The sequence below is a fragment of the Ovis aries genome, chromosome 22 (genome assembly GCF_016772045.2).
Source record: "Ovis aries strain OAR_USU_Benz2616 breed Rambouillet chromosome 22, ARS-UI_Ramb_v3.0, whole genome shotgun sequence".
NCBI classification, from domain to species: domain Eukaryota; kingdom Metazoa; phylum Chordata; class Mammalia; order Artiodactyla; family Bovidae; genus Ovis; species Ovis aries.
Window position 1 is genome coordinate 45,945,347 of NC_056075.1, and position 24,885 is coordinate 45,970,231.

General features: G+C 50.3%; 1 protein-coding gene across 2 annotated transcripts in view; it reads left to right on the forward strand.

Annotated features, from left to right (window-relative positions):
* The window catches only part of DOCK1 (dedicator of cytokinesis 1), a 569,019-nt gene that overhangs the window by 83,721 nt on the left and 460,413 nt on the right, over positions 1-24,885 (forward strand). The window contains exons 12-18 of one of the 2 annotated variants that reach the window (XM_015103500.3): positions 2,358-2,500; positions 6,105-6,230; positions 10,967-11,091; positions 12,239-12,337; positions 13,270-13,342; positions 18,185-18,288; positions 19,433-19,616. In XM_015103500.3, coding sequence (XP_014958986.2) covers positions 2,358-2,500; positions 6,105-6,230; positions 10,967-11,091; positions 12,239-12,337; positions 13,270-13,342; positions 18,185-18,288; positions 19,433-19,616 — 854 coding nt within the window. The remainder of the gene's footprint in view (positions 1-2,357; positions 2,501-6,104; positions 6,231-10,966; positions 11,092-12,238; positions 12,338-13,269; positions 13,343-18,184; positions 18,289-19,432; positions 19,617-24,885) is intronic. The other variant, XM_042238527.1, reaches the window with a different exon arrangement.

Here is a 24,885-nt window from a genome sequence, read left to right on the forward strand (position 1 = left end):
ACACAGAGGTGGGGAGAGAGGAGGAGGAATTAGAGCGGTTTAGGTTAATTGCAAGAGGCGGCTTCCTCCTGGCGGAGTGAAACCTTAGAGGAGCAAATGATAAATCGAGTTAGAGTGACCTGTCATAGTGCCCTGTGTTCTCGTCTTTTCTCCTCATTTCTGGTTTCTACTTGATTCTGGGCTTGAGAGAAATTTTATTTTAAGCTGTTTTGGTTGTTTTCAGGTGCTAACCAAGGGAGTTTGGAGGCCCGTGATGCTGGTGGGTGGTGGGAGGAATCCTGTCCTGGGAGGGGAGTGGGAAGGCAGGAGGTAGGAGGTGGTTTCCCTTTGCATCCTGTCCTTGCACGATGGACCACGCTCTTAGTCCCAGGCTGGAAAAGCACATGTTCCAGGTGAACAGAGTGGTTCCTTTGCAGGCAGGTGATCTGTTCAGACAGCATCCCCAGGCCTGGCTCAGCAGGAAGTTAGAATAACAGAAAACTATGAATGTGCTCTAAATTGAGGTTCACATTTGTTTATTTCATTCCACAACTGGAGGCAAAGGTTTGTTGTGGCTTCATTGCTTTAGAACTATTCTTCTGGGCAACACTGTAACTGCTGGTTACATGTAACGGTTTGAGTTCATGAAAATTAACTGAAATCGGATATTTCCTGCCTCCATCACAATGGTCCCATCGAAAGTCTTCAGGACCGTAAGTGGCTAGTGGCTGCCAGATCGGTCAGTGCTGATGGAGAACGTTCCTCTCATCATGGAATGTTCTGTTGCATGGTGATATTAATACTTTGAAATCACAGCCAGTGATGAGAGTTACAGAGGGAGCTTGGTTCTACAGAATCTGGAAGTTTGTTTAGTAAACAAGAGGAGCATCATCTTGGAATATGAGCCGATATCATGGTAATCAATAAAGCATGCCAGTATGAAATGATAATGAGTTGCCCATGAGAAAAAAAGTGCAGCCCAGTGCTGTTTAGAATGCCGTTTAGATATCAGACCTCAGAGTTTCTTCATGTCCAAATGAACCACTGTGTTAAAGTTACCTGTTGCCTACTACTGTCTTCTGGGAAAAGTCAAAGAAAAAATTTTTTGAGTTATGGTTTGAAAAGTGAGGGGGTTACTAGTCTTAGACGCACTAATCTAAATTTCACTGAGACATGTTATGACCTGGGGATGGCAGGTTGCTGCCATCTTTTTCTGTCCTTTAGTGAAATGTCCACTTTAAAAAAATTCACATGTTCGGCTCGCATTGTAGTTTGTGACTTCTTGCTCCATTAAAGGAAGACTGATATCCAGATTCATATGTTCAGTGTTAGAAACAAAACAGAAACATGATTTTAATAGCAAAATAAGCAGGGAAAGTAGTTCTTCGGGAAATGCCATGCTAATGAAACCCATTTTTTGCTCCATTAAAACTGATTTATTATATCTCAGGGTAAGTTCTAGGGGAGGAATCATGGTGTACATTTCTCTCTCTCTCTGTCTTTTTTAACTTGGGGAAGCAAATGAAAACAGCCCTCAGCTCCCTTGAGTCATGTGGGCTCACGGGATAAATAACACTTGTCCTTGTTTCTGGAAATCATTTTAAACATGACACACTTATCTTCTTGCTCACTGCATGTTGTGCTTGGCTGTGCTAGCTGGTATTTCTCTTTGCACATGTCGCCTGTTTGTATTTATTTTCTCAGTCCTGGTACACCTTCTGTAGAAAGCCCCTGATTCATGAGTCCCCCGAACACTGATGACTTATATTCATAATTGTGTCACAGTTTTAACTCCTCAGACATGGTGATTGTGTTCTCTGAAGATTATTCCATTGTTTTCACATTCAATTATTTTAGGCTGTGTTGAGTACATAGTCTGATGGAGCAGAGTGTGTACTCAAGCTTCCCAAGCAATTGGGTCCGAGGGATCTTTTTTGTTTTTTTTCATCTTGATTTTGCTTTTCCCTTCGAAGCACCCACCGCTCGACCTATGCTCTATGGCCAGGAATTACTGAAATAGAAGAAATGGTCATAAACATCCCCTGGGATTAAATGCTGTTCAGTCGTATTGCTTTCAGATCAGTTCCCGTCTTTGTAAACTGTCTGGTAGGCATGCAGGGTAGCTCTGGTGCACCTTCACTTCCTGGGGGTGGAGTCGAGCTTGTTTGCTTTACTTCTCTGGTGTGGTTCAGCATTTTCCTGATCAATGCTCTTCCCTGTCTCTCTTGTCGCCTATCCTGTCCTTTGTCGTGCGTTGACTCGTGACGCCTCTCTCTGATGCTCGGTGATGATGCTCTCTCGTGCTCCCTTGTCACTGTCACCTCTGGGTCCCCGCGCCCCTTTGTGTCCTGTGGTCTTGCTCGTCCCGTGCCCTCCAGGCTCGCGTTGGACGACGCCATCCGACACAAGCCGCTGAACATGTCATCCCGTTTTTCACCCAGGGTGGCAGGGGAGAATGACTTCCTTCAGACTGTTATAAACAAAGTCATTGCTGCCAAAGAAGTCAACCACAAGGGCCAGGGTACGTATCCTATGGTTTCGTTCCTCTAAGTGTCCATGTGCGTGAGCCTGGGAGTATACTGCGTGCTGTGAATTTAAGTTCGATGATGATCGTGACGCTGGTGATGATGGTGATAATAATGGTGGTGATGAAAACGGTGATGGTGATGATGACAACAATGGTCATGGTAACGGTGGTGATAACGGTGATGATCCCGCTGATAATGGTCATGATGATAACAATGATATTGATGATAATATTGATGATGGTAATGGTGACAGCAGTGATGGTGATAATGGTGATGATAACAAAGATGATAACGAAGATGCGAGTGATGATTCCAGAGATACTCATGGCGATGCTGCTGATGCTGGTGGTGTAGGGTAATGGTGATTACTCATTGTTCCTGTACATACAGCCTGTGAGGCTTTCCTCACTGGTCACCTTTGTAAGCACTACTGAGAACCAAGCTCCTGGGTGAGAGAGCACTGCCTGGGATACGAATACTAGGGTACGAGGATTAAATGCTTGCAAAGAGCCCAGAGTTGATGGGCCTGGAAGCAACCCCTTTCTTTGTCTTCCTCAGACTTCTCCAGCTGTCTCCGCTATTTAGAACACTTGAGTGACTTCAGCAGAGAATGAACTAGCTATCCCCTGCCTGTGATTTCACCTTGCTGCTTAGAGACACACAGACATTCAGCACAGCCCACCTCCCCGTGCGTGCTGTCCTCGCTGCTTTTGCCTCACTCGTGTTGTGAGCTAAGCCTGCTGCGTTGTCTTGCGGGGCTTCCCCACTCCACACCCCTGAGAAAGCGGTTCCGTTTTGCAGGCCAGTTCCCCTTCAGGTTTGTAATTGAGGGGATTTCTCCTCCCTCGCTCGCCTGGCGTGCAGTCATCGTTTTTAATCCCATGCTGACAAGTTTCCCAGGGGCTGACCTTCTGTTGGCAGAGGCTATGAATCAATCACCTTGGGCTGGTGACAGCTGGCACTCGCCTGGCCGGGAGGGCTGCTGGAAAACAAGTGTTTGCTGAGGCCCCGCCTCCAGCCGGAGGGGAAGTCACCTTCAGAGTCTCCCAGGCCTGAGACTGGTGGGACAATCCACTGTTAGTCCTTGATTAGATGCCGGCTTGCCATGGACTCAGTGGGGCTCAGGTGAACGGACCTGTTTCATTGTCTGGTTGCCTTACGTCACTCGATTTTTAAGAAACAGTTATCCTGATTCTTTTCCCATTGGCCTGAGGGAGAGTGTGGATGAGTCTAAAGAACGTTCTGCAGGAATTAGCTGCTCCTGTCCCTCGGCTGGACTTTCTTTTGGTTTGAACCGCCCCTCCCCCCAGGAAAACAACAAAACCAAAACCTCAGCCCCAAACGTTAATGAGCCATGGCCTCTGTAGACAGAGCAATTTCCAGCTGACCCAGGACCCATCTTCTCATCAATTACCAGCCCTCCCAATTTGCACTTTAATTGAAAACCACGGGGAGACCCAATTAAAGCTGTTTGATTGGAGCCGCTATGGGGCGGGGTCCCCAGGCCTCTGGCTCCTCCTGCAGTGTCATCCGAGTTTTGACCCACTTTTATTACAGGGTCACCTGGGAAAAGTGGAGACTGCGGGCAGGCCAGCCGGAACTTGCTTAAAAAGAGGACCCAAGCCCTGCCTCTGTCAGTGTCCCTGTTACTGTGGCCAAAATCTGTGTCACGGAGATGGGCTGAGGCCAGGGTCCCCGATTCCTTGAACTTCTCGGGGAGGAGGGGTGGTTTCAGGTCATGGGAAGAGCTAAGTGACAAAGGCATTGACTGCTTTCAAGCGGACCCTTGTGGCTTCCTGGACCAGAATGACCTTGGGCCATGTTACTGGCTCATGTTGGCCTTGAAACAGACGTGAGGGAGTGGCATTTTTCCGGGGCTCACTCTCAGGCCTATTTCAGTGCTTTCCAGGGAGAGCTGGGCGGGGCCCAGGAAATGCAGCCCAGAGCGAGCTGCAGGGTCTCCGGGGTTTTGCCCAGCGGAGCTCCTATTCCCATCAGTGGTGGCCCCTCAAGTCACAGGCCAGTGCATGGGGCCACGGAAGGGACTTGGAGGAACATGACCCATCTCTTCTGTACTGGCTTCCGGGCTTCGGTCTAGTTCAGCTTTGCATCTACATCTTTCCTTCTCACAGTAGACAACATCTCTTAAACTTAGCCCAAGTTATTCTAAAGCCTGGACCCAGAGGGCATGGGATTTTACCTGGATGTTGAATCCTCACGTGCGTCCAGCCATCTGCCCCTGTTGTTTGAAACGCATGCGTGCGTGCCTGCTAAGTCGCTTCAGTAGTGTCCAGCTCTGTGACCCCACGGACTGCAGCCCGCCAGGCTCCTCTGGCCATGGGATTCTCCAGGCGGGGACACCGGAGTGGGTTGTTGTGCCCCCTGCAGGGTGTCTTCCCAACCGAGGGATTGGCCCCTGTTTGAAATATAGCATATGCTAGTTCCCTTTGTGTTTAGTTACTCTGATTAAGCAAAACTCAACCTAAAACGCACTTTTCCTTTGAAAATTGGCCTCATTTCCTCCTCTGAGGAAGTGTTTCAAGCCTAGCATAAACAGGAAAAATTAATCTCTGTGTTTAAATTATAACAAGTGATGATAGCTACTTACCAATGAGTTGAGCAAGCTGCTACTGATGTTATCTTCTGGTGGGCGGGGTGAGGGGGAGCGGTGTCCCACAGAGCTGAGTAAGCAGGCCAGGCCCCCAAGGGCTCAAGGATGGGGAGACCCTGACCTGCCTCCTGAGAGTGACCCCTCCATCCCTGCCAGGATGGCATGTCGTTGAAAGCAGCTGACAGAGCCGCTGCTTTGCCTCCTGTCTTTGACTTTGTTAAGTGTCAGCTTTCTCCCCTTTTATTGTTTGATCACTGCTCCAGGAATATTCTACACAAAACCCGTCAGCTTTGCAGAAGGAGGGCGGGAGGGCGGGGGGGCTCACAGGGTCACTGTGCTCTCTCCTGGGCATCCTCGCGTCTTGTTTCAAGGGCTGGGAAGTCCCTGTTTCCCCCTTGGAGAAGGGGGTTGGGTGGCACGAGTCCCCTGTTTGCCATGACATTGTGAAACAGAGGGACGGGGCCGCCCTGACTGCCGCCATCCGTCGTGTGGGTGGTCCACTGGTGCCCGTGGTTTCTCTTCTCGAGAGCCCGAGAGGACTGGTATTTTTGCGGGTTCATGAAGATGCCTGTGTGCCTCCCAAATCCTCCTCTGCTATCATCCTTCTTGGGAGAATGGGAAATGATAGCCTTCTCAATCCCCTCCCAGCAAAATGCTACCTTCTGATTTATCTTCAACACAGTATCAACTCTGAAGAGTCATCAGGCCTGGGCGAGGGTAGCATGTAAGTGCTATCATGACCTTAGGATGTGCCGATGTGGGATTCGTGTCCCAGGTGGTCAGATGCTGGTACCTCCCCCATGCCAAGCTGCTTTTCCCTGGCTGCTCTCCTTTTTTTCATCCACCTCTACTTTCTCTTAAGACATTGCCTGGTGAATTAAAAACTGCTTATTCATTGAAATGGATTTTGTGAAGACTTCTAAAAATGTACAAGATATGAAGATGTACAAGATATAACCTGACTCATGCAACTGTTGCTTTCCTAGGTTTGTGGGTAACGTTGAAATTACTTCCTGGAGATATCCATCAGATTAGAAAAGAGTTTCCTCATTTGGTGGATAGGACCACAGCAGTGGCTCGGAAGACGGGCTTCCCGGAGATCATCATGCCTGGTAAGGACGGATGAACCCTTTAGTCCTGCGCGGGTGCTGGGTGCAGCCGCGGTGGGAGTGTTTGTGTACCTTGCCACAAAGAGACACGTGTACGTGGGAACTCAGGCAAGCAGAGCGTGGAGCGTGTGAAGCCCAGCGTGGTGGTGGGTCATTCCCGCAGACAGGACTGCGGTCAGAGGGACAGCTAACCAGGGATCAGGCCCGGGGAGGAGGTCTCTCTTGGCTACATTAATCATAATCTGGGAGCACTCCTAGTGACGCAGGAACAGGGACAAGAGGACGGAATGAGCATCGGCCAAAGACACAAGCCTGAGACGTCCAGGTGGTCTCTGTCGCGGGCTGGGGAAAACGCTGCCACGATTGCAAGCAAACCCACTGCTGTTCCATGCCCTGTTGTCGCCCCAATCAAGATGCCTGCCATTTGTCTTCTGCCCGCCTTGTCTGGCAGGGAAGGAGGGGTGTGTGACATCCCACTTACCTTGGCTGAAAGCGCAGAGAGTGTGTGGCCGGTGTTGCTTAGTGATGTGGTAGAGGGTGAGCAGGCAGGGAACCTTTCGGAGAGCCTGTGCAGAATGTACTTTTTGGCTCTAAGGAATGGACTGATGATGACGGTGGGGCAGGCTTACAGTGATGGCCCCAGGTCTGTCCTGTGATCTCTAACAGCGTTTGAATTGTCCAGGACATGTTCACAATGAAGGGAGTACAGTTTGGGTAAATACAGCCTAGTATGCTCCACGTTTTGAAAATAGCCCTCTGGGTCGGTTACAGGTTAAATGACTCCCCCAAAGTGGTCCACCACCCTGAAACCCCACCCACTGGCCTCAGCTGTGAGTGTCCAGGCTGGGATCATACCCCTTGCTGTGTGTCTCAACTCTGCCCCTCCGTGGCCCTGGGCAGGTTACCCCATCTCTCTGAGCTGTGTTTTCTCCTCCCAGGCATGAGAACAATAATGATTCCCACCTGGAGATCTGGCTGGAGTTAGGATGCTTTAGGGTTTAAGTATCAGAAAGCACACGACCAGCTCAGACAGCCTCACCCTGGGGATATTTGTCAGTTGTGTGGCTGAAAGAGAGAGGCAGAGCCTGCTGCCGGGCCAGCCTGGACCGCCAGCTGTGCTTCTCTGCACCGTCTCCTTTGCAACTTGACTTTATCCTCTGGGGACGGGTCATGCTGGCACCCCACTTCTTCCCAAATCCCAGTGTCCTGAAGCAGATGACATGCTTTCTGCCCAGTGTTTCCAAACAGGGAGACTGATCGTCATCTGGCCTGGCCTGCTCAGGTCCCCTGGACACCCTGGACCTGACAGGCTGGGGTGGGGACAGGTGCATGTCGGCCACTGGGACTTCTGGAAGGAGGCAGCTCCTCTCGAAGACGGGGGTTGGATGAGGGAGACAGGGACACAGTCTGGATGGACATCTGATCAAAAGGAGGAAGGAGGAGCAGGAAGGGACAGCTGGCATGCGTGAATATACAGGTTCCGTGAGGAGGCCCTTGGTTTACCTTGGTTCCCACTCAGGGTGTGTGAGTTACCATGTCAGTACCGCCCCCATCCAACCGTGGTTAAGCTTATTAAACTGATAATGAGATCCCATATTAAGGTTAATCTGTGATATTTACAATATGACTTCTGTTTCCAAATAATGTTCATATTAATCATCAGATTTGATATCATGGGATCTTGGGAAGCCTGTGAATCTTTATCCCTGATATCTGTGGGACACTTTTTGGTTTGTAGATAATGCTGCTATTAATTACCTAGCTTGATCCTCAAAAGGATCCTGGAGGCCCTCCACATGGGTGTTGAACTAATTCCCATCACAGTTAAGCCACAGCCTCAAGTCACATGGCTAATGAACAGTGGAAATGAGGCCAAACCACCCTGTGGTCAGCGCTTGCCTGCGGCCCCTGGCGCAGGGCTTTGCTGTCGGTTCACAGGGAAGAGCCGGTCACTCAGGTGCTTCAAAGTTATCCCTTTGTTTATAGGGCATTTCAGGGACATGTTACCTCTGTTCCTCCAGGCAATTATGGCTCATTGTCAACGCTGTTAAACTGATAGGAAAAGACATCTAACATTGGCTAGATGGAGCTTTAGCCAGTCTCACCTGTATAGGACGAAAGCGTGACACACAGCACGTTTAGAAATGATGGGGCATCAATTGCTTGTGGAAGTCGTCTGCTCTATACACAGCTAACGAATTTGGACTTCTAGTGGACGTATCATTTACATGTGGATTTGAGACACAAATTTAGACATGAGGACAGTGTCACTGACATCAGGAGCCCTGTGTGCACAAGGGTGCTTCAGAGTTATCGCTTTGTTTATTTTAAGGGCATTTCAGGGGCATGTTCTTTCTCCTCCCTCTCTCTCTCTCCAAGTGACTGGGAAACCTGGGAAACGTCTAGTTCACACTGGTTGTGTCTCCCTTATGATTGACAGACTTAAAGAGTAAGTCTAAACCTCTAAGATAATCTCCTAATAGGTTTGTGGGAAACCTATACAGCTGACCATTGTTCTGGCTTGTTTGCTGTGCTGAGTTGGCGCTTGGCGTTCCTGCAGTGAGCAAGCCCGGCTTGAGGGACTCAGCCATGTTCTCTGTGGCTGAGGGATGCTGAGAGGTTGGGAGCATCTTACCCTTGGGGGGCATGGTCATTCAGGCCCCTGCGTTTAGCCTGGTAGAACCCGTTCCATCCAGTCACACGTGTGTTTATGGAGACACGTGTCTCCTTTGCACAGTGGGAGAGCTGGCCGTGCCACCATCGTCCCTGCTTCTCACACCTTCTCGTGGTCCCCCGGAAATCCCGGGGTCCTTCTGAGGGATCCTGTTGGGGAGCACAGTTGTCCTCTGAGCTAAGAAGGTGGCTGGAGGCGTGGATGGGCCCCCGCATCTGCTTCCAACTCCTTCCTCCCCAGAATGAGAGCCTGGGAGGCATTTGCTAAGACCCTCTCTTGACTGCCCGTTAGAGATGCTGACCTCCGTATGGGATCTTACTTCTGGACTGGAGCCAGAATCTCTAGGCCAGTCGGAGGAGGAGACCCTGAGGTTCAGCCATCCCGTTCCCCAGCACATGCCCCTTCTCTGGCTGCTGAAGCCCCGTGTGAAGCTGTTGTAGCCCTTTTTGATGATGGCCTTGGTGGTCTGATAGAATTTTCAGCCGGAGAGATTGTGCAGACCACCTGCCTGGTCGGTAAGGTGGTTTTAGTGGTAAGTGGCCCTGAAGGTTAAGCGACTTGTCTGAGGTCACACAGCAAGGAAATCAACTCTGAATATTCACTGGAGGGACTGATGCTGAAGCTTCAATATTTTGGCCACCTGATATGAAACGCAGATTCACTGGAAAAGACGCTGAGGCTAGGAAAGATTGAGGGCAGAAGAAGAGGGTGACAGAGGATGAGATGATTGGTTGGCATCACCAACGCTATGGACATGAGTTTGGGTGGGCTCCGGGAGTTGGCAGTGGACAGGGAGGCCTGGCGTGCTGCAGTCCACGGGGTCACAAAGAGTCGCACAGAACGTGGCGACTGAACAACAGCGATCTGGACCTGTAGCCTTGCCTCCTCCCCTGGCCGTGCGCGCCATCCTTCTGAACTTCTCCGTGGTCCGTATCAGCGATCGCAGCCCTTCTTCCTTCCAGCAGCTGCTGTGGCAGTGGTAGCCACCCACAGGGATTATTACAATGATGACTTTTAAATGAAAGTTTGATATAATAGTCGCATACATTAAAAGCCAGAATAGAGCCATCTAAAAAGCAAAAGAAAACCAAGAAACCAGTGGGATTTTTCTTTTTTTTCCTTCTGGGATCCTTGTTCTTTGCCCAGAGCAGGTCGTTTGCCACTCTTGACACAACCCTTGCTCATATCTCCCGGGGGAGGGAAGTTGTGTCAGACGTGGGAGGCGGCCAGACAGACAGCAGAGCAGCCTTCAGAGGGTAGCGGTGCTTCCTGTAAATCATGCTGCTGATGAAGCTTGCAGAATTTCCCAATCGGACCCTTACCAGGGGCTTCGTGTGTTCTCAGCTGGAGGAAGCATCTTGAGCTCATCTGTTGCGTGTGTGTGGTCTTATATATATATATTTTGCACGGTTTAGGGCCCATCTCACTTTCAGATGTCTGAGTCTTTTCTTCTGCTCCCTGTGGCCTCGTTCAGGATCTGGACAGCTGCCTGCCTGGAGGAGAGACGATCCTTTGCAGAAAGTTTCTTGACCCATCCCTGGTCCCCGATCCTGGGTGTCAACTCAGGACATTGGCCTGTGGTTCAGATGCTGCTTTTTGTTCAACTCCTTAGTGGATTGGAAAGGAGGCCAGTGTTGCTGGTGATCCTCGGGGAGCTGACTGCTGAGACGCAGATGACAAGGGCTGGTGATGTGGGTTGCAGTGGGCCGTGGATGCTGAGGGTTGGGGTGACGGTAGGGTCAGTGCAGACCCACTGACTGCATCCGAGCCGCTCTGGGCACAGGCTGCCCACGGAGTGTAGGAGCTCACTGCCCACAGAGTGTAGGAGCCCCGAGCAGATAATTGGAGGCTGAGACATTTTCATCTTTCTTGCAAGTCTTACAGTGATGATGCAAATTGCCTTTGTCATGCTATTAAATGCGGAGACTGTTTTGTAGAAAATACTTCATAATCACCTAATACAGTATTTATGATACTCTGCTCAGAGAGACAGTGAGTTTGGCAAAATTCACAGTTACACGATGAATAATGGATTGGTTTCAAAGGTGTAATTTTTCCCCCCCAGGTGATGTTCGAAATGATATCTATGTAACATTAGTTCAAGGAGATTTTGATAAAGGAAGCAAGACGACAGCTAAGAATGTCGAAGTTACGGTGTCTGTTTACGATGAAGATGGAAAACGGCTGGAGGTATTTGTTGTTTTAAAGCTGAACCTGTGGTGTTGGAGTCTTACCTCCCTCGTGTGCACCTTGCCTCTGCTTCGGAATGTGAAAAGCCAGTCTTGTTTCTCGGGAAGAACGTTTGCTGTTTCTTCCTTTTCCCTTACCCAAAAGGGCTGGTTTCTAGTGGGTCCCGCAACTGGATGGTCTCTGGACATCCCTGGGGTCCTGACCACCTTTGCCAAATCCCTCCTGGGCCCCCACTTGCCAGCGTAAACCCAAGGCTTGGAGGTCGAGCAGCCACACTAGATGTTCAGATACTGTCATTAGCATCTTTTGAGACTGGAAGAAACTGAGGCCCAGAGAAACCAATCAACTTGACTGAGGTTAGAGAGCCTGTGAGAGGTGGAATTCAGGCTGGAATTGGGGCCTCTGACCTTGTGCTTTCCTGGGTAGTGGTCACGGAGACCTCCTGTGTGGTCGCGGCACCCTGCAGTTGTCCGGGGAGGGACTTAGAGACCGTGGCCTCCTCTGAGGACTGGAGGCTGAGCCTAAGCAGGAGTCCCTGCCAGCTGCCTCTCTGGACCATGACTACATCCTGGGCTTCCCGGGGCCCACGTGGCCCAGAGCAGTGACTTGCGGGTACCCCTGAGGCTCGGCTCTGCCTGGAGGCGGGTGCATCCTTTCTCTCTGGCCGACATCCAGTGGCCCTGCCCTGCCGTCTCTCTGGAAACAGGCTGTGCTGCCCCTGGGCTTTACTGGTGTCTCCTTAGAGTCGAATGGTCAGTGTCTGTGGCTGGAGTAAGGGGATGGAGAACGGTCAGCTCCTTGTTGATCTGTAGTGCTTTTCTCCAGCCACCAGGAGACAGGGGGTTTCCTGCAGGTCGGGGTGAGCATTACTAGGGGTACGGAGGGTGGAAGGCAGCAGCATCTCCAGGCCGCGTGGCCATCAAGGTCTTGGATGTCTGCGGGCAAGGTTCTCTGCTGCCCGCCGGGCCCAACCCGACCTGTCCTTCTGTCACTGGGGGAGGCGTGTTCTGTGGGCCCCGGGGTTGTTGGCATTCCCGGGGCACCCTTGCTCCTTCTCCCGGCTCATCTAACAGGGGCGGGAGGAGGAGATGGATGCAGTGTCAGGCTCGACGAGGGCTGATGTGAACTCTTTATGCTTCTTTTAAAGCATGTGATTTTCCCCGGCGCTGGTGATGAAGCGATTTCAGAGTACAAGTCGGTGATTTACTACCAAGTGAAACAGCCGCGCTGGTTTGAGACGGTTAAGGTATCATCTCCATGGTCCTGTTCTCCCATGGGGTGGGTTATGAGAGGCTCATTTGTATCCTGAGGATGTCGCCCCCTTGCACCTCCCCAGGGCTGCCTGCCAGTGGGTACCCTCCGCCAGCTCCGGAGCGCTTTCAACAAAGTCGTTCAAGAAGGTTGCTAAGGAACCTCGCTGGGGTTTCTTGGAATTTACATTTACTCTCATCTCCTTTTGGACGTAAAAGCAAGACTTTCCTGGAGACAAATGACAGAGTCCTTTACAGGCCGCTATTGTCTGTCTCTTCTCGGGTCTGTTTTATGTAAGGCGTGCTGTCTTTACAGCAAATGGAAAAAACACAGAGGTGATAGTACATGGAGGACATCACTGGGGAGATGGATCCTGTTCGCTCAGCTGTGATGCCCCGGGATTCCTAGTGCAGCCCCCGACACCCCGCCCTCCGTGAACCAGCCCACACTCCACGGGCTTGGGTATTGGGACACCAGGCCAGTGGTTGGCTCTGGAATGCAAACATCAGCTATGAGATTATGGACACTCTTGGCTTAAAGGCAGCATGTATTGAGTCTTTTTCCTTTTACTCTGTGTCCTGAAAGAACAGCCTTCTTGCTGCAGCCAAGGGCAGGTCTCCACAGTTACAAGGGAACATGGGTACCTCCAAATTGGGGCTAAAAACATAAATGGCAACTTTAAAAAATAGACGCTTCACTGTGAGGATCAGCACAGTTAAAAAAAAAAAAATTCAGCTGCCTCTTCCAGTCCACGTGGCATCCTGGACAGCATTATCTGGTGTAAATTTTCAAAGGGCATTTGCCTTTGGGAAGATCACACCCTGTGGGGTAGAAGTGTGTGGAGTGTTCCAGGCTGTCTCAGCGGAATGAAGCCGACTGTAGGGGAAGGTGCTGTAAAGGTGATGACTTTCCCTGCTTATCCCGCAGGTGGCCATCCCCATCGAGGACGTGAACCGCAGTCACCTCCGGTTTACCTTCCGACACAGATCGTCCCAGGACTGTGAGTAGCCACACGCTTCGTTAGCCCGTGTGTATTTATTATTGTGCATTTATTCTGGATTGTTCTAGACGGTGATTACTGTAACACAGGGAGGTCTTGACACTCCAGCTCCATGTCCAGGTGAACTCAGTCCTGTGAAGTGCTGTCCACTCTGGTTGAGCTGCTCCCTGGAGATCTTCATTTTCTTCTTGAATTTGTCCAGTGAGGTGCCCTTCCTTCCTATTCTACCCTTGGGTTTCGTCTTTCCCATTTGTTCTGTGATCCTGTCCCATCTGTCAGAAAATCGCTGAGCTGTAACAGACAGATTTCACAAATTGCTTTTAATGCTGTTTGTGCTGGTGCTGAAAACCTTGAGCCCTCTCTGGCTTTGCTGGCAGCCACTGGTGTCTGGAACTCAGGCCGACCTTTTCTCGCGGTGTTGGTATAGCCTTGGACATGATGCCAAGACTTTGGGAGGAAAGAATGGCTATTCGTATCACTCACATTCCAGAAGGATTTAGCATTGAAGATGAAGTTTGTCTCATAGCCTGTGTTGAACTCATCGTCTGCTAAGGATGTAGCCCTCTGTTAGCCACCAAGTACAAAGTCACACGGGGAAGACGCATTACTGCCCCTTGTGGGCTGTATCCATCTGGCCGTCGGCTAAGAGTTGGGAATGCAAGTGATGCTACAGTGGTGTATGTACTGGCCCCACGGGAAGGGTGGCCTTCGTGGGCGTGTTTATCACCCATGACCCTGTGGGAACCAGAGCCACAGGGGTGGGGGATCCTCAGCCCTGACTCTCTGTGTGTTTCCAAATATCTCAGCCTGAGGGGGAAATGCCCAGGGGGGTTGATGACCAAGCGAAGTGGAAGCTGCCCTCCCCTTGGCACAGTGCTTGGCACAGAATCAGTTCAGTTTAGTTCAGTCGCTCAGTCATGTCCTGCTCTCTACAACCCTATGGACTGCAGCACGCCAGGCCTCCCTGTCCATCACTAACTCCAGGAGTTTACTCAAACTCATGTCCATTGAGTTGGTGATGCCATCCAACCATTTCATCCTCTGTCGCCCCCTTCTCCTCCTGCCTTCAATCTTTCCCAGCCTCAGGGTCTTTTTCCAATGAGTCAGTTCTTCGCATCAGGTGGCCAAAGTATTGGAGCTTCAGCTTCAGCATCAGTCCTTTCAATGAACATTTAGGACTGATTTCCTTTAGGATGGACTGATTTGATCTCCTTGCAGTCCAAGGGACTCTCAAGAGTCTTCTCCAACACTGCAGTTCAAAAGCATTAATTCTTCGGTGCTCAGCTTTCTTTGTAGTCCAACTCTCACATCCATACATGACTACTTGGAGGTCGGCCTCAAAAGGCACACATCTGCCCGCATCCACAGAAAACATCAGCTGATGCATCTGGAATTGCTAACACTTTGCAGAATGGCATTAGACCGTTCACATACCAGCACCAAACTTTCCCAGCAACTTTCTCAGCTTAGTCCAGCTATAAAGCTCAGCTTTCTTTATAGTCCGACACTCACATCCATACATGACTACCACCATAGCCTTGACTAGATGGACCCTCAGCCAAGTCCTGGAGGCTGTGGTGGCCTCTGCACCCTGCCCAGAGGAGGTCGTGGTGGCGGGGGGCAGGGGCTGCTGGGGAGGTGAGGGTGAGGAGCCACGCTGCAGGGCAGGCAAAGTTCTCGAATGCACAGAGGACTTCTCGCAGAAGCACGCTTCCCCTTAAGAACACCGTCATTCCCCCTAATTAATAGATTAGACTACGGCAGAGGGATCTCTTCGGTAGCATTTTAATTTTCCAAATCCTTGTTTTCCTTGTCAGTTTTAAGTACTCATTACAGACATGATGCTATCATGATACATTTGCATAATTAATGAAGTCCCCCTGGCCACAGCTGATGGGGGTTGGGGGAACGTGTGGAGCATAGCAAGTGTGATGATGGTGAAGTTGGTGGGCCACCCTAGCGATGGGGGCCACAGGGGGGCCTCGACTGGTGCCTTGTCTGCGCATACTCTGGGGGAGAAATGGGGCGAGCTGAGGCCACACTGCATCCGCTCCCTACTGTCCCCAGCAAAACATGTTGCTTTACCCCTTCTGGAAGCAGGTGATGGGGTTTCTCACGCTGGGCTCTGTCCTTGGGGTTGCTGGGAAAGTTTGGTGCTGGTATGTGAGCGGTCTAACGCCATCCTGCAACGTGTTAGCAATTCCAGATGCATCAGCTGATGTTTCCTCTGGCTGTGGGCAGATGTGTGCCTTCTGAGGCCGACCTCCCAGGAGTTTCCCTTCTTTGTAGGGGGGCTGGCTGGGTGGGCAGCCCTGCCTGCTGCCCTCTGGGGCATGAGGTCTTCTCCCGAGACTCCTGACGTGTAAATGTGTTGTCTGCCTCGTCATGGCTGCTAATGAACATGCGAGAAATGCAGTCCATTCCTGATGTGAAGAGGCAGAGTATTAATAATTTAAAGGTGCGCTTTTAAATTCTGTCCTACTCAATAGTAGGGCTGGGGGAAGCTGTCTGCTGGCAGGTGTGGTCACATGTCTTGAACCACGGCTGATTTCACAGAGACACGCTTTAATGTTCTTCAGGTCTGCACAAACTTAGAACCTGGTGGCTCAGGTGGAGAAGAGTCCACCTGCTGTGCGGGAGGCCTGGGTTTGATCCCTGGGTTGGGAAGATCCCCTGGAGGAGGGCATGGCAACCCACTCCAGTATTCTTGCCTGGAGAATCCCATGGACAGAGGAGCCTGGTGGGCTACAGTCCACGGGGTTGCAAAGAAACACGACTGAGCAACTCAGCACAGCACAAACTTGGAAGGATCTCTTCCCTCTCTCTTGAACACTGAGAAGTTTTGTGTTTTCAAGAACCCTTTCACAAAGTTATTTTTTGATTCCTAGGGTACATATATTTTGCTTTTATCTGTCCTTTTATCTTTGGTTAGTCAATCATTCACCTACCTCATTAGCTAGCATTTATTGAGCACCTATTATATTCCAGGAATGCAAAGATCAATGAGATATAGTATCTCATGCAGTGATGTCCTAGAGTAAGTATTTTGAGCCTCTGACTCAAGGTGGGCAGATGTATTGCTCTCGGACCTCTGTTGTTTCATCTCTAAAAACAGAACCTGGGATCTGTAGTTTTAAAGGTATTTTCTAGCCTTGAACTCAATGGTTCCATGCTGTGTTCAGCTTGCCTCTCTGAAAATTCATCACACATCCATTTCTTCAGCCCAGAGTCCTCATTCATGCCTACCTGATCGGGCACCTGCCCACCCTGGAGCCTGCACTCCCCTCTGCTCACCAGCCCCACTGGCTGTCAGCCCCCAAGCAAGCCAGGCTGCTTCTATTTAGGGCCTCTGTATTTGGCCATCTCTTTTCCTGGAGGGTTTACATCTTGGGTCATATGTAGTCTATCTTCTCAGAGAGACCTTTCTGACCAGCCAGCTGGGTCGTCCCTGTTCCCATCATAGTTCTTTAATAAGCTCCCGACTTTTGTTTTCTTTCTTATCTGAAAGAACTCATTTATTGGCGTCTCCCCAACTAGAACAAATGTTTATTGAGTATCTGATATATAGCAGGCAGTACGTTACACACTGGGGAAATAGTGAAAAAATACACAACGTTTCTTTCATGGGAAAACCCAGTGAATGAAGCTAATGATAAATTTTCATGCACACACACACACTCACACACTCGCACACACACACTCGGCGCATGCACACACGTGCACACACACGGTACAGGCTTGGTAATCTGGTGGTGATCGGGATTTGTCTTAATCTGCCGGGCAGTCACAGCAAAATACCATAGACTGGGTGATTTAACAGTGGCGATTTCTCACAGTTCTGCAGGCTGCAAGTCTGAGCTCAGGGCACCTGTGTGGTCGGGTCTGGTGAGAATCCTCTTCCCAGTTGCAGATGGCCACCTTCTCGCTGAGAGCTCACATGGAGGAGGATAGAGCTGGTGTCAGTTCTGTTTCTTATAAGGGCCCCCATTCTATGGGGTCAGAGCCTTACCCTTATGACTATTCAACCTTAAGACCCTCCTTTTAGGCCTTTTCTCCAGTACAGCCATGCGGGGATTAGGCTTCAGCCTAACAATTTAGTGGAACAAAACAAAACCTAACAGTTCAGTTCCTGGCCGTTGTGAAGACTGATCAGTTGAGTGCCAGGAAGGATGAGGGTCTGCGTTTGCTCTTCGGGGCAGGCTGGTCACTTTCAAGCTGGTGACTCCCTGGTGGAAACTCGAATGAAATGAAGAGCTGAGTCTCCCATGCTGATTTTGGTGGAAGGACTTCCTCGCCAAAGCGAATGAAATTTCATGTTTGGTGTCTAGTCCACCTGCGGCTTACGTTAGTGCAGGGTCCGAGGTGGGCATCTCTCTGTCTTGGTTTTCTGTGTTGACCGTCTGTTTTCTCAGGGAAGGATTTGCTCCTTATAGTGGTCGCTTGCCATGGCCTGTGTGTTCTGCCCTGTTTATCCGTGAATCCCTAGGCTGCAAACACCGTCTTCACTGTTAGCTCTTTCTAGTTACTCTCAGCTTTCAGTATTGCAGACCTCCCTCCATGTTCCCCTTCAAAAGCATCCTCCTACTCTCGGTCCTTTACTCCAGATTCCGTCTTGAACTTCGACGAGGAAGCTCGAACATTGCTCTGAGTTTACAGATTAGCTTGAGCCCAAGGATCCCTCTGTGATATGTGAATGTTGTCTCCATCTCCGTGTATTTATGTTTACTTCAATATCTGTCAAAACAGCTTTATAATTTTTTCAGAAAGGCAGCTCTCGTGGCAGTTTATGATGTTATTTTTGTCGTGACGGCCGTTGAAAATGATTATTGATCTCTGTTGCAGCTAAGGACAAATCTGAGAAAATATTTGCCCTCGCTTTTGTAAAGCTCATGCGCTACGATGGGACCACCCTGAGGGATGGGGAGCACGATCTCATCGTCTACAAGGTGCGTTCTTTTTCTATTGGTGTGATGCTGTTGATGTTGATTGCTTCAAGCCTCTTTGGGCTTCCTGGCCTGAGTGGACATCTCCCATCTTTGTGGCAACAATGCTCTCTAGCAACTTTTAATTCTGAAAATGAACATTTCAGATGACCAGTTTTTTAGCTGTTCCTAAGGGGAGATGTTTGTTTGTTTTAGTCGCTAAGTCGTGTCTGACTCTTAGTGACACCATGGATACCAGGTTCCTCTGTCCATGAGATTCTCCGGGCAAAAATACTGCAGTGCGTTGCCATTCCCTTCTCCAGTGGATCTTCCTGACCCAGGGATTGAAGGTGCATCTCTTAAATCTCCTGCATTGGCAGGCGTGTTCTTTACCACTCGAGCCACCTGGGAAACCCATAATAACACATTAGATTCTGTTTAAAAAATGCTCTGTGAGTGTGAATTCATCTAGAGGAACAAGGGAAATATTAAAAATAAGCAATTTAGCACAAGATCTCAGTTCAATATTATGACTGTTTTTTCCTATTATTATTATTCTGTTTTTGACTGTGCAGCATGTGGGATCTTAGTTCCCTGACCAGAGATCAAACCCATGCCCCTTGCAGTGGAAGCGAGGTATCCTAACCACTGGGTCACTGGGGAAGTCCCCTGCTCAATATTATATAGAAAATTAGTTGGGAAAATAATTTATACAAGAATAGACACATGTAGGTGTATAACTGTAGGCTTCCCTGGTGGCTCAGTGGTAAAGAACCTAGTTGCAATGCAGGAGATGCGGGCTTAATCCCTGGGTTGGGAAGATCCCGGAGAGAAGAAAATGGCATCCCACTCCAGTATTCTTGCTTGGAAAATCCCATGGGCAGAGGAGCCTGGTGAGGTACAGTCCATGAGTTCGCAAACGAGTCGGACACAGCTGAGCAACTGAACAACGACGATATGTGTAACTGGGTCTTTTTGTTGTGGACCTGTAAGTACGCACAACATTGTCAGCTATCCTCCAGTATAAAACATTAAAAGATAAACTGTTTAGGAAATAATAAAAAAGCAAATGTCATGATGGGTCAAAGGATTAAGGGTCACAAAGGGGTAGAAAAAATTGCGGGGTGCTATGAGTCGCGTGTGACCTGTTGTGGCGTTAAACCCGCAGGCGGAAGCGAAGAAGCTGGAGGACGCGGGCACGTACCTGAGCCTGCCCTCCACCAAGGCCGAGCTGGAGGAGAAGGGCCACTCGGCCACAGGCAAGAGCATGCAGAGCCTCGGGAGCTGCACCATCAGCAAGGACTCCTTCCAGATTTCCACGCTCGTGTGCTCCACCAAGCTGACCCAGAACGGTGGGTGTGGGGCGTGGAAGCCGCACGCCTCTCCGCACTTTTTCTCCTTCCGCCCCCTCTTTCTCGTGCTCCCTGCTGGATGCAGGAGGCTTCCCCGGGTGCCTGAACCCGACCCGTGAGCCCTTCATCACTGTGTGATGGCCTGTGGGGATGCTGATGACCGGGGAAAGAGGGCGGGGCTGACGGCCCTTCTGCTTTGAAACTCACATTCTGCTTTTACTCTAAGGATGAACCTCAAAGTGATGAATTTACTTTTTCTTAAAAAATTACCCGTCTACGTATCTAGGTATCTATTTGTTTGGCTGCCCCGGAGCTTAGTTCCCGCATGTGGTATCTAGTTCCCTGACCAGGAATTGAACCCAGGTCTCCTGCATTGGGAGTGCCTAGTCTCAGCCACTGAACCACCGGGGACGTCCCTGAATATACTTTTGAAAAAGAATTTTGGCCAAGGGAAGGTGGCATGGCATAAAGCAAAGTCTGCATAATTGGGAGTCAGACCAATGCCCCAGGCTTGAACCCTGGGAATGACCTTGAACTAGGGTCCCCAAGCTCGTGTTCCTCATCTGTGTCCTGGTTATAGTGCCTGTCTCCTAGGGCTCTCTGAGGGCTATGGGAGGTGTACAGTGTGAGACTCCACCATCTTGGGCCTTCCCCCTCCTCTTTGCTCATTGAAATAATTACCAGTTACCTTCACTTTTAAAAGCTGCTGTTGATAACATTTCTAGTCCCCCCCGATGGGGAGATAAGGCGCCCCTTGCTGACGCACTCACACCAAAGCACGGTCTTAGGCAGCATCAGATGGTGCCCGGTGTCCCCGCTCTGGCGGCGAGGCTCCTCGGCCTTGTCCCCACTGCTCGCAGCCTCGCTGCGGTGTGGCTGCCCGGCCAGGGGCCACTTCTGATTCAGAGTACACCATCTGGTCGAGGCAGAGACCCCTCTGCACAGACCCTACACTGAATAATCCAGCTTCCTGAATGTGACCGTCTCACAGCTGTGCGGAGTAGCTTCATGCTCTCTTGAAAGTCAACTTGAAAATCCAGTTTTTCCCTCTTAGCCACCTGGTATGGGTTTTGATTATTAATGTCTGTTGCTGTCATGAATTGTGTCTTGGGAGTTGTCCTTACAGCTGGAGCCCAAGGGACAGTCATTGTTTGGACTTTAACAGGATAATCAGGGAGAAGGCAATGGCACCCCACTCCAGTACTCTTGCCTGGAGAATCCCATGGACGGAGGAGCCTGGTGGGCTGCAGTCCATGGGGTTGCAAAGAGTTGGATACGACTGAGCGACTTCACTTTTCACTTTCATGCATTGGAGAAGGAAATGGCAACCCACTCCAGTGTTCTTGCCTGGAGAATCCCAGAGCCTGGTGGGCTGCCGTCTCTGGGGTCGCACAGAGTCGGACATGACTGAAGCAACTTAGCAGCAGTAGCAGTAGCAGGGGCCAAAAGTAGCCCCATATTCTGGAAGCCCCTGCTTGGTAGTGGATGGTGCGCTGGCGTGGGGTGTGTGGGCCCCGTTCAGTCTTTCCCTGCCTGCTGTATCCACCTGGTTGTACTGGGCTCTGCAAGCTACGTTTCTCACCATTTGTCTCATGAGTAAATTGGGACCGGCTGCGGGGGTGGGGGGTGGGTGGAGGATGTGCGGCAGAGAGTAGCATGTCACTCAGATGCTTGAAGGCCACTTGGATACCTCTTTCTAACAATACCTTCTTATCATGGTTTGCCTGGTGTATCTTGAATTCTCCCAGCCCGGGGCTGTGCTCTGAGCAGGTGGAAGCCCTGCCCAGGGGCACTGGGTCCCCTGCATGCCTGGGGAAGTGTGGGTTATGTGCAGGCACTTTGCAAGCTTAATTCCCCGAGGAAGATGCCACCGGCAGGTTGGGCGCTGGCTTGAGACTGGGTTATAGTGAGGATGACCCCGTAGGTCAGATGTCACCCTGGATACGGCCTTCACAGTCCACTTGCCCGACGACCAGCTACTCCTTCTAGACAGCGGCCCCCAACCTTATTGGCAGCAGGGACCAGTTTCGTGAAAGACAGTTTTTCCATGGACTGGGGGATAGAGGGCTGGGTGGGATGGTTTTGGAGTGATTCAAGCACATCACATTTATTGTGCACTTCATTTCTGTGATTGCTACATCAGCTCCACCTCAGATCATCAGGCATTGGATTCCATACGCTGGGGACTCCTATTCTAGGCCTCTTGGAACTCAGGGCAGCCTCTCTCATGGAGTACTTCAGCGTCTGCTGTGTCGTGCCATCTCCGCTGTGTCATGAGCCACCCTCTTCCCTATGGGTCATATTCCAGGAGCACGTTTGGAAGCTGTTATTTGCAATTTGAATATGTTTCCCCATTAAACAGTGTTCTGAATAGCAGGTAGGTTGGGCCCACCCACAGAATCCTCCTTAACCCGCGTGTCCCTGGAGAAGAGCACTGCGAACCAGGATATTCTCAAGGTATTAAGTCACAGTAATTTCCCAGGGAGATGCGTCTCACTGTCTCTGACTTCCTCACTCTTCGAGTTCCACCAGTCTCAGGGTAGTCCTCTGCCTGGGACTGAGGGCAGGGCACCCTGGCTTCCGCAGCGGCTGTTGCTGGGCAACCAGGAAATTGCAGCTCTCAGCGATGCAGCTTACTGAGAGCCAGGGGGACCCGTCTTTTGTTGTTCATTTCACACCAGCCAGCGATGCCTCTTCTCGGGATGGTGGCTTGTCAGGTGTGCGAGATGGAGTTGCCCCAGTTGGCGCTGAGTCCCAGATTCTCATTTGAGGGAGTCATTTTTCCGAGACCGTGATTTGTTCCTGCGAAGGTCCGATACTTAGGGAAAAGGAGTGGCTGCATTACTCATCGAGATTTGTGTGAAACGTCTGTGTTCTCAGCACTATGCTGGATGCTATGGGGGAGAGGAGACAAAGCTGGAGATGTGGTTCCTCTCCTGAATTAGCTTACTGCCGAGTGAGAAGGGGAGAGATCCTAACATGAAGCGTTATTACGGGCCAGACTGCAGTGACTACTGGGGATTGAGAGAGCGCTGGGTACCTAGGGGCTGGTCAGGCTCCCCCTCCTCAAAGGTGTTCTCAGAAAGATACAGCTGGGCCAATTAGCAGTGGACAGACACCTTTGAGGAGGGGGAGCTCGGCCAGCCCCCTAGGTCCCTGCCCTCTTTGACCTCTCTCATTTCCCAGTATCTCAAGGGCTTCCCTTATGATTCAGATGGTAGAGAATCCGCCTGCAGTTCAGGAGACCCGGGTTCCAACGCTAGGTCCGGGAGATCCCCTGGAGAAGGGAATGGCAACCCACTCCAGTATTCTTGTCTGGAGAATCCCATGGACAGAGGAGCTTGGGTGGCTACAGACTATAGGTTGCAAAGAGTCAGACACAACTGAGTGACTAACATGATGATCTTTTCTCAAAAGAACAGTGTAGAGGTGAACCTCAGCCTCCCTCTAAGCCAAAGTGCCACTAACTTAGCTTGAATGGATTCAGATTATTAACTAGCCTCTGTTAAAAAAAAAAAAAAATTGCTGGTAATTCTTATGAGGTAGAAAGCTCCCTTCCGAGAAGGCAATGGCAACCCACTCCAGTACTCTTGCCTGGAAAATCCCATGGGCGGAGGAGCCTGGTAGGCTGCAGTCCATGGTGTTGCAAAGAGTTGGATACGACTGAGCGACTTCACTTTCACTTTTCACTTTCATGCATTGCAGAAGGCAGTGGCAACCCACTCCAGTGTTCTTGCCTGGAGAATCCCAGGGATGGGGGAGCCTGGTGGGCTGCCGTCTATGCGGTCGCACAGAGTCAGACATGACTGAAGTGACTTAGCAGCAGCAGCAGCAGCAGAAAGCTCCCTTAACCCCAGGACTGAGAGCATGACTGAGCAGGATGTAGCCTTTCTCATGACTTACCTTTTGATTAGAAATTAAAATATGTCAGCTTTCTTGATGAATGACTAAAATGTTCATCTGTTTGATGGATGGCTGCTGCAGGTCTTCCTGCCGGGCATCATGCTGAGTGCTTTTTCCACGTCTTACTGTTTAATTCTTGCACCAACCCTGTGACTCAGGGAACCATGCACCCATTGTTCAGATAGGAAAACTGAGGTGAACGTACTTGTCCAAGGTCTTAAAGCAGTTGTTGCAGCTGTTGAGTTGCGCAGTCATGTCTGACTGTTTGTGACCCCATGGACTGCAGCACGCCAGGCTTCCCTGTCCTTCATCATCTCCTGGAACTTGCTCAAACTCGTGTCCATTGAGTTGGTGATGCCGTACAACCATCTCATCCTCTGTCTTCCCCTTCTGCTCGTGTCTTTAATCTTTCCCACCATCAATGTCTTTTCTAATGAGTCAGTTTTTCACATCAGGTGGCCAGAGTATTGGATCTTCAACTTCAGCATCAGTCCCTCCAATGAATATTCAGGATTGATTTCCTTTAGGAATAACTGGTTTGATCTCCTTGTAGTCCAAGGGACTCTCAAGAGTGTTCTCCAATACCACAGTTCAGAAGCATCAATTCTTTTGCACTCAGCCCTCTTTATGGTCCGACTCTCAGCATGGCCCAAATGATGCTTGAAATTATGCTGTTCATATTCCAAATACACTAGGATGTCCCCCTGCGTTTTCCTGTTTGTAACTCTTACTTTCAACACCTGTGCTTGGGTGAGGTCATATAAATGAGACTGTGTGTTTGGTGCTCATCACCTGTATGTGTTTTATGTGGTTTGATCTTTATGGGCTTTCCCTGATTGCTCAGATGGTAATGCAGAAGACCTGGGTTTGATCTCTGGATCAGGAAGATCCCCTGGAGGAGGGCATGGCTACCCACTCCAGTATTCTTGCCTGACAGTAATGGCGGGAGACCTGGGTTCAGTCCCTGGCTTGGGAAAATCCCCTGGAGGAGGGCATAGCTTCCCACTCCAGTATTCTTGCCTGACAGTGATATAGGAGACTTGGGTTCGATCCCTAGGTTGCGAAGATCCCCTGGAGGAGGGAATAGCTTCCCACTCCAGTATTCTTGCCTGGGAAACCTCAGGGACAGAGGAGGTTGGCAGGCTGCAGTTCATGCGGTTGCAAAGAGTCTGACATGACTGAGCGACTAACCGTTTCACATCCTTAAATTATAACTGTTGTCTTGTGTTCACTGAAATTCTACCTTATTGCCAAAATTATGTTTTTCTTTTCAGTGTTCTTGCCTGGAGAATCCCAAGGATAGGGGAGGCTGGTGGGCTGCTGTCTATGGGGTCGCACAGAGTTGGACATGACTGAAGTGACTTAG